The sequence below is a fragment of the Callospermophilus lateralis genome, chromosome 5, assembly GCF_048772815.1.
Source record: "Callospermophilus lateralis isolate mCalLat2 chromosome 5, mCalLat2.hap1, whole genome shotgun sequence".
NCBI lineage: Eukaryota > Metazoa > Chordata > Mammalia > Rodentia > Sciuridae > Callospermophilus > Callospermophilus lateralis.
The window spans coordinates 157,255,222-157,268,244 of NC_135309.1; the positions used below are offsets into that span (position 1 = coordinate 157,255,222).

The 13,023-nt window shown below is 45.3% G+C and overlaps 1 protein-coding gene across 1 annotated transcript in view; it reads right to left on the reverse strand.

The window, feature by feature from the left end:
• The window catches only part of Marchf6 (membrane associated ring-CH-type finger 6), a 76,611-nt gene extending 74,354 nt beyond the window's left edge, over positions 1 to 2,257 (reverse strand). The window contains exon 1 of the mRNA XM_076857473.2: positions 2,026 to 2,257. Coding sequence (XP_076713588.1) covers positions 2,026 to 2,044 — 19 coding nt within the window. The 5' untranslated portion in view covers positions 2,045 to 2,257. The remainder of the gene's footprint in view (positions 1 to 2,025) is intronic.
• Between the last annotated feature and the right edge of the window lie 10,766 nt (positions 2,258 to 13,023).

Sequence of the window (13,023 nt, forward strand, 5' to 3'; positions counted from 1 at the left end):
TTATTCACTTATAAATATCTAACTTAAGGATGGAGTCTGGCAGACATGAGTTTGAATCTTACCTCTGCCATTTACTGTGTGTGTGACCTGGGGCAAGTTACTAAATCATACTAAACTTCAGTTCTCTCACCTGAGAAGTAGGGATATTGCCTACCTAAAAATGCTGACAGAATTAAATGGGATGGGGAAGGGAGAGGGAATGGGAATAGGAAAGACAGCAGAAATAATCTGACATAACTTTCCTATGTTCATATATGAATACACGACCAGTGTAACTCCACATCATGTACAACCATAAGAATGGGATGTTATATTCAATGTATGTATGTCAAAATACATTCTACTGTCATGTAATACTACCACACATTGACTCCTCAATAAATATCAGTTTAACAGGGAACAGTGTTCAAGTAAAAAAAATATATATATATTATACCTTATCCTGATTATAATTTTTCAAGAGAAAAACATTAGAAGTACATTGTTTCTTTAATGATATCATAGACACCAAGTTTCTCAATTACTAAATTACCAATGACTACCGTCATGCCATAAATATATGCAAGAATTAAGTGCCACAGCCAAAAGAATGGGGGTTTAATTTAATATGCCAGTACACATCAAGTGATAAAGACATGTCTTACTACGCTCATTCATTAAAACTTGAGTCTAAAAGTACGTGAAACCTATGTAGAAGGAAATTCACATACAGGGTCGACCTATCCACAAGAACGTGACTCCTAATCTTCAGCAGTTTCACTTCACTATTTTTTCCCCAGAGTCTCCAGTGGCGATTAGCTTCACTCACTGCATATAATAAACAAGCTGTGGCATGATCAAAGGGAAGCTGTTTTCAATTAGAATACGTAGATTTAAATTTCTCTTCTTATTACCTGGGTGAACCCTGAACAAGCTATTAAAATAACTAAGCCTGAATTTCCACCTAATATAAAAGATATCAACACCTACCCACTCCACTGGGTTGTCATAAGGATCAAATGCGAATGTGCGTGAGTATGCTTTGTAAACTGTCAAACTACCTCATGTCTATAGGTGAGGTTGCTATTAAGAAAGACTTTGGAAAACGTTAAACCATTTTATCAACTCATTACATGGGCAATATCAAACTTTTATCATTCATTATAGGACTCCATCACTCGATGACCCATTTTCGTTTAAAATCGCCAAAATCTCAATACATAATACTCAAAGCCGCTATTCCCACAAACATAATACTCAGAGTACAAAACTCTCTGCACTGTACCCGGAGGATCAATAATTGGCCCTGCAGACTCACTAAATTACCGCAGACGAAGCACACTACTGCTGTGGAGGGGCCTGCCACCCTGGGGTGAGCGCGGCGTGCGGCGCCCACCCGGGTTGGGTGTCACGCCGCGTGCACTCGGTTCACAAGGGTGAGCGCTCCAGCACCGCCGGACCCCAACACGTCTTCACGGAAATAGACCCTCCAGCCACGCTCTCTGGGTGTCGGGGGTTCACAACCTGAGCCGTAAGCTACACCAAAACAAAGACAGCGCCGGAGCCCGGCGCGCGGCACGGCCCCCGCGCCCGCTGCGGGTCCGAACCTCACGCTCCCCCGGGCAGGCGGCGGAGGACCCGGTCTCCGAGCAGGGGTCAAGGCGGTCCGCTCGGCCGTCTCCGGGCCAATTTTCCGCGAAGTTTCAAAGTCAACAAAGAAGTTCTGTTGCGAGGGGCCGAGCCCGCAGAGCAGGGGCGCAGCGCGACCGCGACGGCGGTGGGGGAGGGGTGCGGGCGCTGGACCGCCGCCGCAGCCGAGGCCGCGGCCGGGGTCTCCGCAGCGCCCGGGCCCCCGCCCCCTCGCGCGGCGGGCGGGAAACGGCGGGGGCGCGCAGGGGATCGCCCTCCGCCCCCGGACCGCGGCCCGGCGGGCAAACGGCCCAGCGCCGCCGCCGCCGCCCGCCTCGAGCGCCGCGGGCTCCGCGCGGGCCCAGCCCGAACCCCGGCGCCGGTGCAAGCGCGGGCGCCGCGGCGCCGCTGACCTACCTTCCTCGGCGGTGTCCATCTTGTCTGGGGGACCGCGGTGACGCAGCCGCGAGGCTCTCGCGGCCGGGCCCGAGCCTTCCGGCCGGGCGGGAAAAAAGGGAGGGGAAGGAGGGGAGGAGGGAGAGGGAGCCGGGCCCCGGCAGGTGCGTGTGCTCAGGTGCGAGAGAGGAAGCGAGAGGCAGGAGAGAGGGGGAGAGGGAGAGGGAGAGAGGCTGACAGAAAGCGAGCGACGGGGAGGGGGAGGGGCGGGAGGCCGAGAGGCGAGGCCTGGGCGGGGCGCGCGGCGGAAGGGGCGGGGCGCTAACGACAGGTGGCGTCACTTCCGGCGCTCGCGCGCGCGCACCCTCCAAAGCGGAGGGCCGCGGGGGCGGGGGACGGGGGGCGGTCTGGTGGTGCAGACCGTGCGGGATGGTGGGGCGGACGCCAAGCTGAGGGGCCGCGTTCTCGGGGACAAAGGAAGCGCGGCGCCGCGGATCAGAGTGGCGCGAAGGAGCGCCTGGTGGAGAGGCCGCGAGCCCTGCGCGCGCCCAGGCCCGCGTGTGGGACAAAGGCCCCACCTTCGGGGAACTGTTAACAATGACCCGGGCGCTTGGAAAACACGGTTCTGCCGCCCTCGCCCGGAATTCTAGTGCCGGGAGCAGGCATTTTTGTTCAGCACCTGGGTAGATCCATTACATGTTTTGATAAAGTAACAAAATATCACTGAAATGTAAAAAAACTGACTTCGCAGAAATTCCTCCCAGGGAGACCGCTGCATTTCTCTAGAAGCCACTTCTTTGAAGCGCCGAGTAGAAGTCAAAACCACCTGCTTCCAAGGGAAAATTGGCTGGGTTTGGAGCGCCTACCTGACCAGAGCCGAACTGCTGATGAAAGAATGATGAAAGGCTGAGCTCTACCTGCAATCAATGCCCTTCCTCACCGTAATCCTTAGCTTTTTCTCTAAATGAAGAAATACTTAAGAAATTACAGATTAGAAGGGCCACACATTAAAGTTGTCTGATTAGAAGCAAAGAAGTCTTCCAACCTCACTGTTTAAACAATATGCAGATGACTTAGCGAAAATCGATTCAAGAATGCTAACATTTTCATCTGTGTTAGTGGAAGAACTGGCAAGCCCCCCTCCCTTGATCATCATCAATCAGAATAAGGATTAAAATAAAAATAATGAAATGGAGTCTTTCAAAAAGCAAGCAGTCCTTGATTATCGTCACTAATTTGACTAGTGTCACTCATTCAGGGCAGAAAAGAATTCAAACTCCTTTTGATATAATAATGGAGACCCACTGATTTCAAGGTCTTATATTGAGAATTGAGCAGACAACTATCCTATAAAGAAAGATGTTGACACTACCTCCAGGGAGACTAAATTTGAGGGCAACTCTTTCCCTCAAAAATAGATCTACCTAAGCACTTTTAGCTAGCTGAGCCCAGGGGCACAGATAAATACCATCAAGACCCACTAGATACATAACATAAGCGGGGGGAAGGATTCTGAGAAAGAAAGTACTAGTAGTACTAAAGACATTTATGTGAACCTCCTGGCCACAGAGGAAGAATAGTGGGGGTAGGGGTGGGGGGTTTGGAAGGCTTCCTTCTTTTGTGTTTAGGTGCTTTCCCTTGTGATGCTTAAAGGAATGTTAAACTCATAAGAAATTCTCCTTTCTAAATAATAATAACCTCTGCAATTACCCCTACCTTTCTCTTTAGATTTTGACTGTTAAATAGAAGAGTAATTAGCCAACATTATCTAAGTCCTCACTATGTGCCAGCCATGGGTCTTACGTAAATCAGATTTACCTTGGTTGCCATTGACAGGAATAAGGGAAGGGGGAGGAATGGACTGTGGATATGAACATGTTATGAGAAGGGTAGGAGTCGGGGGCCTCAAGGACCACTAGAATCAGAGTCCCTCTATCTGCCACCATCCCTTAGCTGGCTTCTCTCTGCACATTGGCTTCATACTATTCAACCAACTTCCTCCACATGACTGGAAACAAGGCCACTGACAACTACTCAGTTTCATAACTTCAGCCTCACCATTAGGCTAAGGATGATGACCTCTGATCTCCAATTAAAAATTCCCAGGAAAGGACAGTTAATCCACCCAGCAACTTTCCCATCCATGAGCCAAATGATTGTGCTAAAGAGCTAGGATCTGTAAGCACAGGAACACATTCATATTCTTGTAACTCCAGTGTGTGTGTTTTCACTATTCTGTAAGGATACAAGAAAGAGAGGGTGTTATACTTAGAAAATGGTTTGGTCTACTGACCCATTGTGATTAAGGCTTGGTCCTCCCATTCCTGGGTGTGCTATGGGTGTGCTATTGACAAGTGTGGAACCTTTGGGAGGTGGGGCCTAGCAAGAGGTCTTTAGGTCATTGGGGGTGTGTCCTCAGAAGATAGTTCTTACGGGACTTCTTGGTGGTTCCAGTAGGTCATAATAAAAACCTAGGTTTGACTCTACCCAGCTCTCTGCTCCTGAGTTGAGATGTAATCACTTACTCCTACATACACTCCACCATCCACCATTCCTCATGAAGTCCTCACCAGGACAGGTGCTATGCCCTTGAAATTCAAAACTGTGAACTTAACAAGCCTCTTTTTTCCTTATAAGTAGTGTGTCAAATATTTTGTAACAGTGATGAAAAACTGACTCATTTAGATGGGAACTATAGGAGGACACCATATAATTTTTGAGTACTAACTATAACAATAAGAAACTAATAATAACAGTAATTAACCAAACTCTGTATTATGTGCAGTGATATCAACAGCAATCCCTTGAAGTTAATATACCCTTTTATAGATAAACCTTCAGATTCTCAGATGATAAGTAACTATCTAGGCCATACATGAAGCAGAAGAGGAAGCAGAATTCAGACACAGTCTGTCCAACTCTGAGCCTCCACGTTTTAAGCCTCATTGGTTTGACTTTAGTAGCCTCTCATGGCCATTAACTTTTTTATACATTATTTTTTTTTTACTGTGAGCTTAAGTTTATACAGAACCTGGGACCTTATGACAATTGCCAAGAATTACTATTGAAAAAATATATATGGGATAATTAAGCAAGTATTACCATCATTGACATTAACAAAGTATTGAAGGCAATTTATGGTATTATCTTCATATTAATCTCTTCCCTTCCTATTTTCTCTTACTTTTTCCTATCTTCCAGTCTTTTCTCCCTTTCCACCTTTCCTTTCCATTTCTCTTCCCTGAAGTGATACCCAGGAATGATGTGGGCAAGAACATGGGAGCAGAGAGGAAGGGCAGATGGCAGAGTAAGACTGGTATGGGGAGATAATTGACAGCTTTGAGCAAGTAAGTAAATTCGTTAAGAATAATGATGGCCAGCCGGGCATGTTGGCTCATGCCTGCAATTCCAATGACTTGGGAGGCTGAGGCAGGGGATCACAAGTTTGAGGCCAGCCTCAGCAAGTTAGCAAGCCCCTAAGCAACTTTGTGAGAACCTGTCTTAAAATTTAAAAAAATAAATAAAAAGGGCTGTGAGTGTAGCTCAGTGGTTAAGTGCACCTGGATTCAATCCCTGGTAACAAGAAAACTTCTATGCGAACATATGTGACTCTATGTATGTGTGTATTTGTACATATAGAATATATGAGTATATATAGATACCCACACACATACATTTATATAACCAATTTCCTAGTACTGTCTTTTGAAAGGATCAATAAACAATGATACCCCAGTGGCTATGAGAATGCTCAGTAACTTAAGATTTTGGTTTCCAACATTATGTACTCCACTAAAAGGAACCACAACAACTTGAAGAAATGGCAGCATTTTTGGGCTGAAGCAGAAAAACTACAAAATGAATCTGGAATATCTTACACCAGAAATTGAGAAAGTGCTCACAGACTGATACTCACTTGTTAAATAGACACTGAACCCAGCTCAAAGGGACTCCCAATGACCAAATTAGGGATGCTTTGAGTACAAAACTAAGCTTTTGTAGTAACAAATTGTAACCTATAAAGTAGTGATCCATAAGCTCATACTGACATAAAAAATGGGGAAAAAGAAAAGTTCTTCATTTGCATTACAGTGCCAACCAGTCAATGCAGAAGGAATAATATAAATAGAAACTCATTTGCCAATCATCTTAGTGGTTCAGGTGGGAGTTGTCCGTGGATAGTAAGTCTGAAGTTCTGATGAGGAACAGGCTTTCAGCATGCCATTGGGGTTTGTTTATTTATTTGTGGTGCTAAGGATGGAACCCAGGTCCTTGCACATGGTAGGCGAACACTATACTGCTGAGCCACAACCCCAGTCCCCTCCAAAAATATCTTCTTGACTAAATGATTGTTACGGTTTGGATCTGGACTGTCCTCTAAAAGCTCATGTGTTGAACGCATGGTCCCTAATGCAGCAAGGTTCAGAGGAGGGGTTTTTAGGCAATGATTGAATAATGAGGACACTGACCTCATTGCTGGATTAATCCACTTGATGAATTAATCCATTGATAACTGTATGGACTACTGGGGTGGGGTGGAGGACCTAGTTAGAGGAAGTAGGTAACTGTAACTGGGACAGTGTCTTGCAAGGATTTATCTTCTCCATTGTTGGCCCCTCTTCCCCCATGTATGCTAGGCAATCACTCCACCACTAAGCTATATGCTTAGCTCCATGACAGTCAAATTTTAAGATTTTTATTAAATCTGAAATTGCTTGTTTTCATTTAAAACACTGTTGTTAATATTCATAAAGATAAATTTATTTTAGAAAACCTTGATCATCATCTTCTTCTTCTTCTTTTTTTTGGTACTGGGGATTGAACTCAGGGATATTCAACCACTGAGCCACATCCCCAGTCCTATTTTGTATTCAATTTAGAGACAGGATCTCAGTGAGTTCTTTAGTGTCTAGCATTTGCTGAGGCTGGCTTTGAACTCCTGATTCTCCCTGCATCAGCCTCCCAAGCCACTGGGATCACAAGTGTGTGCTACCATGCCCAGCATCCCCTCTTGATCTTCTAATCCTTGCAAAAAAAAAAAAAAAAAAGTCAGAGGAGGAGTTGGAGGGAGGAAGAAGATAAATCAGGGTTAGCTCCTACAAGTCTTCCAGTGGCAGCACCCAGGTTATCTACCCAGGTGACACACTATGCCTTGAAGTTCCTTCTGAAGAGATAGAAGTGGAAAAACACTAGTGGGGAATCCCTTTCTTGAGTCTCACCTATGTTCAGTTGCGTCTGCCTTGCTGATCCCACGACTCAGTGGAACCAGGCAAAGGAAAAGGCTCACCCGCAAGAGACAGGATGTGGGGAGTGCATAGGGGAGCTGATAGCAATTGAGGACTCAGTCTCCCTCCTGCGACATCAAGCAGTTCAGTGACTCCTAGTGCTTAGTCCTGAGGTGCAGCCAATGTCAGCAGGTGAGCAGGTGCCTCTCAGGGACAGGGTTATTAGAGTTATTAGTAGTTGACCCCAGTCCTGCAATGGCAAGCCCAATCTGACATTCACAGAGGGTTCTTCTCAGAGCTTCTATGGGTTATGTGGCCCTGCTGATGCCTTGATTTTGGAATTATCAACTTGGAAACTCTGTGAGGATAGATTTTTTGCTGTTTTAAGCCTCCTCGTTTGTGGTAACCTGTTACAGCAGCCACAGGAAACAAATCCATTGGGTCAGGAAGAGTTTTCTTGCAGCAACCTGATTCATTGCCAGTTCAGGCTGCAGCATTGGCTTGGCCACCCAATTTCCTGAGCCAGTTTCAGTCTCTGGGGCTGCACAGAGCTGCAGGATGTGGCCCCATGGTAAATCAAGGAGAATCTAGCTTTGCTCTCAAGTAAACTCTTCCTTGGAGCTTTTGTCTTACATGCATGGAACCCTGAGGAAACCTTAGAGGTTAGGTGGCATCTGTCACCCTTTCACTCATGGCAACCTCTAAATTCTGCAGCTGAGTTTCTCTTGTTGTTTTCATCATTCCTATGGACTGAATGGGTCCCCCCAAAATTTATTTATTAAACCTCTGATCTGCAATGGGATGGCATTTGGAAGTGAGGTCTTCGGGAGGTAATTAGGTTTAGATGAGTTCCATGAGGGGAATGTCCCCATAAGAGAGACTGCTCTTCTCTCTCCCTCTTTTCTACATGAGGACTCAGTGAGAAAGTGACCATCTGTAAACCAGTAAGAGGGTCAGAACCAGACATTGAACTTGCTGGCTCCTTGCTGGAACATTCTATGTTCCTTCAGAACTGAAAGAAAGAAATCCTTGTTGTTTGGGCCAGTCTGCAATGTTCTGTCACAGCAGTCTGAAAACTAATGAGGACAATTATTATCAAAGATTTTGGGCTCCTTATTCTACACAACATGTTATATTAGCCCCCGAAAGTAAGCAGGGTAGGCAGGCCTAAGCCCTGCTTTGGGCCCTCAGAGAAGTTTACAGTTGGATTAGAAGCTATTGCCTAGCTTTCCTGGGAAAGAATCTTTATTACAACTTCATTTGGGGAATCCCTGTAATGATCAACATTCTGACTTTTTAGACATAACTTTGGGTTCTAAGTAGAAATTCCCTATCAGGTGTAAGTCTTCTCTGATCAAAATTGTTAAAATGTACATGTGCATATATGCATCGTTTTTGTCTGTGAATTCCCCTTTCCCTCTAGCAATGACATCCATCTTTCTTTTAGAGAACTACTCTTCCCTCACTTGAAACAGAGTTCCACAGGGAGCTGCCTGGTTCCCCACAGACCCACCCTGTCCTCCCCTGGGGAGGGTGCATTGTCTCAACTTGACAGAATGCACACCCCGTTGGTGCCCGTGGAGTGGCATTTCTATCCCTGGCACCTTCTCCCTGTCCACCACCCTCTCCATTCCACCCTGAGCCCAGGTTTTAGACTCACACTTGCATCAACAGATTTTGACATTGATCCTAACAATATTTTTATTTTAATTTCTAACCAGTTATTCAGGAGCCGTAAAATGATAAGGAAATCCAATTCTTATCAAGGATTTACTGAGTACCAACAATGTCCAACTGTTACAGGAAAAGAGAAATCTTCAGGATAGGGTCCCAAGGAAGTCCCAGAGAAATGGGGAGGTCAGCTCAAGTACAGAGGGTTCTTGGCATACATGACAGAAAAAAATTTCAGCATATGTCAGAAAAGGCCCAGAGATTTACTTAGGAAAGAAAAAAAAAAAAATACACATTCAAGAGAAAATGTGGGCCATGACAAGACTGAGAGAAGTGTTTTTGGTGAGGAGTTTGGGGACATGTTCCTGGTGAGGAGTACGTATGGGAAGGTGTGTAGGGATGACATCAGTCTGGTGATCTCAAGGTAGTTTTTGGTGGTCTGGTCATTCTCAAGATGCTTAGGCTGACTTGGTTTCTGTTATCTATATACAACAGATAATACTGGAAAGTCCTCTAACCTGTAATTTCTTAAAATGTCATTTTCTTTTTTACTTTATTTGTTGGTGAGCTAACTAACAGTGCAAAAGGTAGATTTACAGATTTTCTTTTTTTTTTTTTTAAGAGAGAGAGAGAAAAAAATTTTTAATATTTATTTCTTAGTTTTCGGCGGACACAACATCTTTGTTTGTATGTGGTGCTGAGGATCGAACCCTGGGCCGCATGCATGCCAGGAGAGCCCGCTACCGCTACCGCTTGAGCCACATCCCCAGCCTAGAAATTTGGGAGTGAAAGGCCTGGGAGAGAGACTGGGGGGGCGGGGGGGAGGGGGCCGGGTGTGGGAGGGTGACAGGCCTGATAAAGTATGCAGAATTTTAAATTAAAATATATTTCTTTGTCTTTATTCTATGTCTCCTTTATACCTAGTTATTACTTCTATCTACGTCACAAGCAGTAACAGGGACAGAAGAGGAGAGCACCTCAGGGAAGTGAGCACCAGGCCCATACTGCCCAGATGCCCACACTTGGTGGGCACAGGACCTGTGCCAGGAGCTTATGGTCTCATCAGCAACTTAGTCATCACTGACAGAGGTGTCCCTCTCCTCCTGCATTTCTGAGTTCAGCCAGGTATTTAACCTCATTTCCTCCTTTGCTTTCTTTCCTATTGGGCTCCACATCCCACTTCTAGGGTAGCTCTCAAACTGTGTCCCTACACTACTACAGGTTCCACTTCCTTGTTAAGGAGACCGTGGGCCCCTTCTCCTGACCTGCCCAACTTTTAGACTTTCTCTGAGAAACTGGATATGTGAAGAGACAGTGGCCAGACTGTGTCTGGCACTGGAACTCTATCCCACAATCTGCTGCAACCAGTGCAAGGGTGCCAAACTGCATCCTCTGCAGAATGAACCCAACACACTCAGGATCTCATCAATAACCACCAGCTTCTCTAATTTTTTGCTGCTACTTCCCATTTAGAACCACCTAGAGAAAGGCAAATATACTCCTCTAACCAGTCACACCGGCCTCCCCGTCTGCAGCATCTCACACCAAAAGCTTCCTTGGAATCAGGGCACCCCTGGAGGCTGGCTTTTTTCCACCATGGGGCTTTCTCCCTCCTCTGCCTGCCTTTGAGTCTTTGCCAAACACAAATGATGGTGGCTGACTCTTTTGTATAGCAAGCTCTGAGTACCCTTTGCTTGTTCTCACTTGGGTGGTCTTTGTTTATTTCCACTTCATTTTAGTAGCTGGTCCTTAGGTCTTATGGCTGTGGTCCTGCCTTCAGAAACCACCACTGATCTCTGGCCAATCTGTCTCATGTCCCATATCCCATGTCAGCAGGATAGACTGTGCCCAAGAATCAGCCTTTCCCTGCAATGACTCATCAAGTTCCTCATTATGGCAGGGGAGACTCCAATCACTGCCCAACACCCACCAGCCTCATTTTAGCCCCAGTGCTAGGGAGGCAGTTGCCATAGTGATAGATGCAGCAGGCAGGCTCACTGCAGAGCAGTTCACAGCAGCCAGCCCACTCCAGGAGGGGTCAGGGCTCCTGCTGGGCCTGTGTTGTTCAATCCCCCATCCCCCACCTCCACCTTGGACAGCAGAAGCAGGCTGGAGTGGGAATCCTTCATGTCCATCACCCTTAAAGCCTTGGTTTAGCACCCCTCCCTCCCCACCCCCATTTGTTAATGGTTGGCTTCACTGGGTTGTGCAGCTTAGACTGTGTTGCTAAGCAACGAAATAACAAACAAGGTAAATCGAATCTCCATTGAATCTGCATGAATGCCTCATTTATGTGGATGCCATCTCAGTGCTCTGTGCCAAGATGGGGGTGGGGCCACCTAAACCTTTTCAAATGAAAAATTCACATACACACACACACACACACACATACACACACACACACACACACACACACACACACACGTGCCCAAAGCCTATGTGCACCTCTTGATAAATTGTAACTACCACCCAGATCCAGATACAGAACATTTCCAGGACCACTAGTAGTTTTCTCTGTCCTTCCGAGTGGATGCCCTTTCCTCCTGGCCATGGGTATCTTTTATCACCATCCTTTTCTCTTGCCTGTTTTTGAACTTCACGTAGATAGAAGGAGTCACTGAGATTCTCCCATGCTGTGTGTGCAGTGGAGGAGGAGGGAGGCTGCTGACCATGGTTCCACCAGACTCAGTGACACTGACAGGACTGAACTTCAACATTCACTTGGCTTCCCGGCTTCGCTTTTTTCCACTGAAACGCCTCAGATGAAGGCCCAGCTGAGCTAAACCCAAGCTCACCTTGCCTCCTCCAACTGGCCCATTTCTACAGTTGAGTGGACCACCAGACATCCCTCCCAAGGGCTCCCAGTCTCTTTCTGCCCCACTAGTTCAGTGCAGTTGAGACCCTTGGTCCAACACACTCAGGACCTCATCAATAACCACCAGCTTCTCTAATTTTTTGTTGCTATTTCCAATTTAGAACCAGCTAGAGAAAGGCAAATCTACTCCCCTAACCAGCCTGCATTAGGGGGTCTCAGGGCAGGGCCATGGTGGCCCAGGCAGCTCCCTGCACTGGGACCTCCAGGAGTTAGGATTGAGTGTCCTCCAGAAATGGTCTCATTCCAGTTCCTTGACCCTCTTCTAGATTTTTTTTTTAACTGCTTACTTTGAAATAATTTATAGGAAAGTTGCAACCCATAGTAAAAATTCCCATATACATTTCACCACAGTTCCTAAATGTTATTAATCTGCTACATTCTCATTACCATCCTTTCCCTACATATAGAATTTGTATAAATTGAGGGCTGGAGGGCTGGGATTGTGGGCTCAGCAGTAGAGAGCTTGCCTAGCACATGAGAGGCCCTGGGTTTGATCCTCAGCACCACTTAAAAATAAAAAAAATAAAAAAAATAAAATAAAGATATTTTAAAATTAATTAATTAATTAAGGGCTGGGGTTATAGTTCCACAGTAGAGCCCTTGCCTAGCATGTAGTGCTAGGTTCGATCCCCAGCACTACATAAAACTAAATAAACAAAAAATAAAGGTTTTGTGTCCATCTATAACTAAAAATTTTTTTAAAAATAATTTGTATAAATTAATTTTTCTAAACCATCTGAGAGTGGATCCTAGATATGATGCCTTCTTGCCCCTAAATACTTCAGTATATTTCTTTTTTGTTTTTTAAGCAATTCTTTTATATAACCATAGCATAGTCATCAAAATGGAGGAATTAGCCTTGGCACACTGTTGTTATACAATTTACAGAACTTATGCCAATTTTGTCAATCATTGACAAATATCTACTTTTTGAAGTTTCAATTTTTTTAAAAAATATTTTTATAGTGGTAAAATATATCCAATATAATAAGACATATATATATATATATATATATATATATATATATATATATGTTGTGGATGGACACAATACCTTTATGTTATTTATTTATTTGTATGTGGTACTGAGGATTGAATTCAATGCCTCACACATGCTAGGCAAATGCTCTACCACTGAGCTATAACCCCAGTCCAAGATTTATAGTTTTAGCCACTTTTTTGATGGGGGAAGTTACCAGGGATATAACTCAGAGGCACTCAACCACTGAGCCACATCCCCAGCCCTAA